The sequence below is a fragment of the Oratosquilla oratoria genome, chromosome 2 (genome assembly GCF_046742065.1).
Source record: "Oratosquilla oratoria isolate Oo_2021 chromosome 2, ASM4674206v1, whole genome shotgun sequence".
In the NCBI taxonomy this organism is placed as follows: Eukaryota; Metazoa; Arthropoda; class Malacostraca; order Stomatopoda; family Squillidae; genus Oratosquilla; species Oratosquilla oratoria.
In genome coordinates this window covers 33248164-33253163 of record NC_134778.1, presented here as the reverse complement: position 1 = coordinate 33253163, position 5000 = coordinate 33248164, and the positions used below count along the sequence as shown (strand labels likewise).

General features: G+C 41.3%; 1 protein-coding gene across 1 annotated transcript; it reads right to left on the bottom strand.

Annotated features, from left to right (window-relative positions):
- Window positions 1-2140: 2140 nt before the first annotated feature.
- Window positions 2141-2473, bottom strand: LOC143035219 (uncharacterized). The gene has a single exon (XM_076201965.1). It carries the CDS (start codon window positions 2471-2473, stop codon window positions 2141-2143), a length of 333 nt encoding a protein of 110 aa, XP_076058080.1.
- Between the last annotated feature and the right edge of the window lie 2527 nt (window positions 2474-5000).

Below are 5000 nucleotides of genomic sequence, written 5' to 3'. Positions count from 1 at the left end.
GCCAGCCGCTACTTGTTCTGCCAAATCGTCTGTCACCGCTATCTGCCGCTCGACTGCTGCCAACCGCCACTTGATCTACCAGATCGTCTGCCACCGCTGTCTGCCGCTACCGTCGCTGCCTGCCAGGTCTGCCGGCCAGGTCAACTGCCGAATGCCAATTCGACTGCCTACACACTCGTATACTATAGGTATTTACTGCTATGTGCCTGCCAGATCGACTGCCGCCATTTGTCTGCCAGATCGCCTGCCGCCGCTGCCTGCTAGTTCGCCTACTAGATCTGCCGATTGCCAGTTCGACTGCCTACACTCTCGTCTCTCACAGGTATTTGTCGCCAATTGTCTGCCAGATCGACTGGCACTATTTGTCTGCCAGATCGGCTACCGCCGCTGCCTACCAGTTTGCCTACCAGGTCTGCCGTCTGCCAGATCGACTGCCGTCGCTGCCTGACAGGTCGTCTGCCGACTGCCAGTACGACTGCCTACATTCACGCCTACCACGGGTATCTGCCGTTACTTGTCTACCAGATTGACTGCCGCTACGTGTCTGCCGGATCAACTACCGCAATTTGTCTGCCAGATCGCCAGCCACCGTGACTGTCAGTTTGTCTATCAGAATTAAATATAAGGATGAATCAACACAGATATAGTATAAGGACAGGCCAAATGTCTAGTGGAGTTTTTGTCCATGTAAGGGACACAAACCAAAGCATTGACTGGGACAATGTTAAAAAGATTGTTGTTTGTAATTCTGTTTTAAAAAGGAACATCATTGAGTCCAGTTTTATAAAGAGCAATTTTTTTAAGCTAGATCATTTTATAATTAATAGGATAATAAAGCTGTACCATGGCTCCTAATTGTGCCAGATGTCCCGTGGACTTTTCGGCCGCATGGTTATGCTCTTTTGTATTTGCTGTTTTATTGCTCTATTATTACTATTATCATTATTTCCATGTGTATATGAATGTGTGTGTATATATAATGTCTGAAGGTTTTATGTGGCTGTAACCTTCCCCAGTTTTCTTATTTCTGTATAATATTGTGTTCCATTTCTCTTTCTTGTACTCTGAGGATGTCGTAATAGACGAGAATGTTTAGCATTCCGAACTTTATTTTCCGTGTGGTTTCTGAATGATAATTTAGTCACGCGTTTTTATGGTTATTTTTGCAATATACATACATATATATATATATATATATATATATATATATATGTACACACACACACACATACACACACATACACACACACACACACACACACACACACACACACACACACACACACACACACACACACACACACACACACACACACACACACACATACACACACACACACACACACACACACACACACACACATATATATATATATATATATATATATATAAATATATATATATGAAGACATCCTGACAGGTTGTACATTAAAGGATCTGGGTATATGGCATTCGATCCTTCCATGTAAGGCCTTGGATCTTTTGGAGACACGAGATATGAAAGTGTTCCAATTGTACTAGATGACGTCGATAAGTGGTCCAAGTCTCAGTACCAAACAGCAATGTGGAAATGCATACTGTTTTATAAACCTGGATTTTGGTTGTTAATTCCATGTGTTTGTTGTTATAATATTCGGAACTTAGTGTGCCAAAAGAACGTGATACTCTGTTGATTTTGTCAATGACGTCATTGTCAATTTTTGTGGTAAAAGAAACAATGCTGCCAAGGTTCTTAAAAAAAGGGCTTAGTCTTGAGCTCAGCTCCATTGGTATTAAAGGAGGCTATGTTTTGATTTTGATTGGATAACTGGGCTATAATTTCAGTTTTGCTTATGTTTATTTGGAGTCCAAATGCTTGATAGATGTAGGATAACAAATTCAATAGACGTTGCATAGAGTCAGCAAGGGCGGCATTATCTGCATACTGTAAGTCCACTACCTGTTGTGTGGTTGTTTTGGTGTGTGCTTGGAGTCTTCAGATGTAAAATAGACTCTCGACCAGTCGGTATTCTATTTTAACCCCGTCTTCCTCTCTTAGTGTAGTCTGTAGGACCTTAATTACTACGGATATAGAAAGGTTGAAAAACACTGGAGCCAAGACGTCCCCCTGCTTTACCCCCACTTCTACAGGAAAAGGTGTTTATTCCCTGCCGCTAATACTAACTTTTGCTTTCATGCCTGAGTGAAACAGCTGAATTAACTTGATGAACTTCTTTGGTACTCCGTATTTCAGTAGGATTTTCCAGAGAAGCTCCAGGGGCATTGTGTCAAAAGCCTTGGTTAGATCAACAAAGACTATAAAAAGATCTTTGTTCTGTTTGAGACATTTCTCCTGGATTTGTCTTAAAGAAAACACCATATCAGTGATTCCTCTCTCCTTTCTGAAACCACAATGGGACTCAGGCAGCACCACATCGGGCGCATGATTCACCAGGCAGGAGAGCATGATTCTGGCTGATACTTTGCCGGCCATTGAGAGGAGGAAAATGCCGCGGCTATTGTTGTAGTCATTCCTATTTTCTTTGTTCTTGTAGATAGGGATGATTGTAGCGTCAATTCAGGATTTAGGGATTTGGTTCTCTTCCCACAGGGTCTGAATAAACTCCAATAAACATAACTTTAGATGGTAACCTGCTTGTTTCAGAATCTCCCCAGGGATTTCATCGGGACTACAACTTTTGTTATATCTCAAGTTTTTAATAGCACTAATCAATTCGCGCATTTGTGGAGGTCTGTTTAAGTTATGAATGACTAAAAGATTTGGTAGGTCATCAAGATTTTCCTCATCATACAAGTTTTGATGATTCAACAATACTCGGAAGTGTTCGGCCCATCAATTAAGTGTCTTTGTCTTCTCTTTGTATATTGTTTAGCCATCAGCTGACAGGATAGGGCAAAGGATGTTTTTCCTAGGCCCATGGATGGTTTTCAGGACATTATAGAACTCTTGCATGGTGTTGTTATCGGCAAAGGCTTGCGTGTAAACATTGAGGCCATGATTGCAAAACGATAGCTTTGCTGGCTTTGACACATTATTTGCATGCCAGAGGAACGACTGCAAAGAAAAATACTCTATGGACTATTACAAAACAGCCACCGAAGACTTCGTGGCCCAAAAAAGGATCACATAAAATCGACATTAAAGAATTCCTGTTAACACCCCCCGAACCTTGAGGCCCTTGCAAATATCCGCACCACCTGCAAAGGAAACATCAAGTAAGGGGTTGCTGTCATGAAAATGGACCACACAAATCAATGTGCTCTAAAAAGACAACGGCGACGTGCCAATAAAGAAGACCCTGCTGCACCGAACCACTAGTGGATATGTCCAACGTGTGGGAAGATGTGCAGCTCAAGAATTGGACTAGTAAGCCACAAGAACGCTCACAGACGGCGGGGGCTACAACAACAACCATAACACCTCATCTTTCATCGCATCATCCTAGGAAGAAATGAAAGTCGTCATCGGCTACGATGGACTGCAAAAAGAAAAAGTATATACATATATATATATATATATATATATATATATATAAGTATATATATATATATATATGTACATATATACATGTATAAGTATATATATATATATATATATATGTATATATATATATATATACTTTACATAAAATCAAATCAGCCATCCTGAGCCCACTGCTGAACAAAGGCCTCCTTCATAGCATACTATGATTCACATGACCGCGCCAACCTCTGCCACGTCATTCCGGCAAATTTCTCTATCTCGTCTCTCCATCTTCTCTCTAGTTTTCCTCTTCCCCGTTTCCCATCTCGCGGCGTCCACTCAGTAACACACTTGCCCCATCGGTCATCAGGCGTTCGCACTAACTTAACTGTCCAAATCCACATCCTCTCTTTTACCGCCTCCACTCTAGAATGCTCTCTCACCCAACTTGCTCTCTTTCGGTCTCTCATCATTATTCCCATCATTGATCTCTCCATTCTCCTCTGTGCAGTCCTTAGCTTTGTCTCCATCGCCTTCGTCAGTTTCCAAGTTTCACACCCGTAGATTATTGCTGGCAGAATGCATTGCTTGTAAATTTTACGTTTCAAATATGAAGATAGACAGCCTCTCACGATTTCATTATACTTACCAAACACTTTCTACTCGATTGTAATACGTTTTTTATTCCATTATCATGATCTTTGGCTACTTTCACCATCTGGCCTAAATAATTATAATCTTCAACTTCTTCAAGACTCTCACCATCAATTATAATCTCCTTACTTTGAACTTTCGTGTTGAACATTACTTTGGTTTTACTCTTATTCATTTTAAACCTACTTTGAGACTTTACTTGTTCAGATCACTCAGCATATCTTGGAAGCCCTTGGCTCTTTCTAAAATAAGAATAATGTCATCCACAAATCTTAGGTGTTTAAAATGTTCACCATTAATCTCCAAACCTTTCTCTTCCCAACTAAACCTTCTGAAAATCTCTACCAAGCAGTGTCGTCAGCAAACAACAACTGGTTATTTCCCACTTTTCTCCATTTTCTTTAACTATCTCCAACCCCTGACCCACTACCCTTGCATTCACCTCTTGCACCACCCCATCCATGTATAGATTGAACAGCCAGGGCGACATAACACACACCTGACTAAGCCCCACCTTTACCTCAAACCCTTTACTCTCTCCATTTCTAATCCCAACACAAGCTCTACTACTCTCGTAAAAACTCTTGACTGCTCCTAACAGCTTTCCTCCTATCCCGTATATCTACAATACTTCCCACAGTGCCTTCCTGATTACCCTGTCATAAGCCTTTTCCAAATTCATAAAACCCCAAAAACATCCTTACCTTTTCCTATAGCTTTCTCACATATCTGTCTTACCACAAAAATCTGAACTACACAACATCTACCTGTCCTAAATCCACACTGTTCCTCACCAATTACTCCCTCTGTTCCTCTCCTAACCCTCTCAATCAAGACCCTCCCATAAGCCTTCCCACCTACACTCAACAAGCTGATCCCTCTG

What these genes read in the sequence shown, in the direction of transcription:
- LOC143035219 (XM_076201965.1), bottom strand. Translation starts at nt 2,473, where the DNA reads ATGGCCGGCAAAGTATCAGCCAGAATCATGCTCTCCTGCCTGGTGAAT.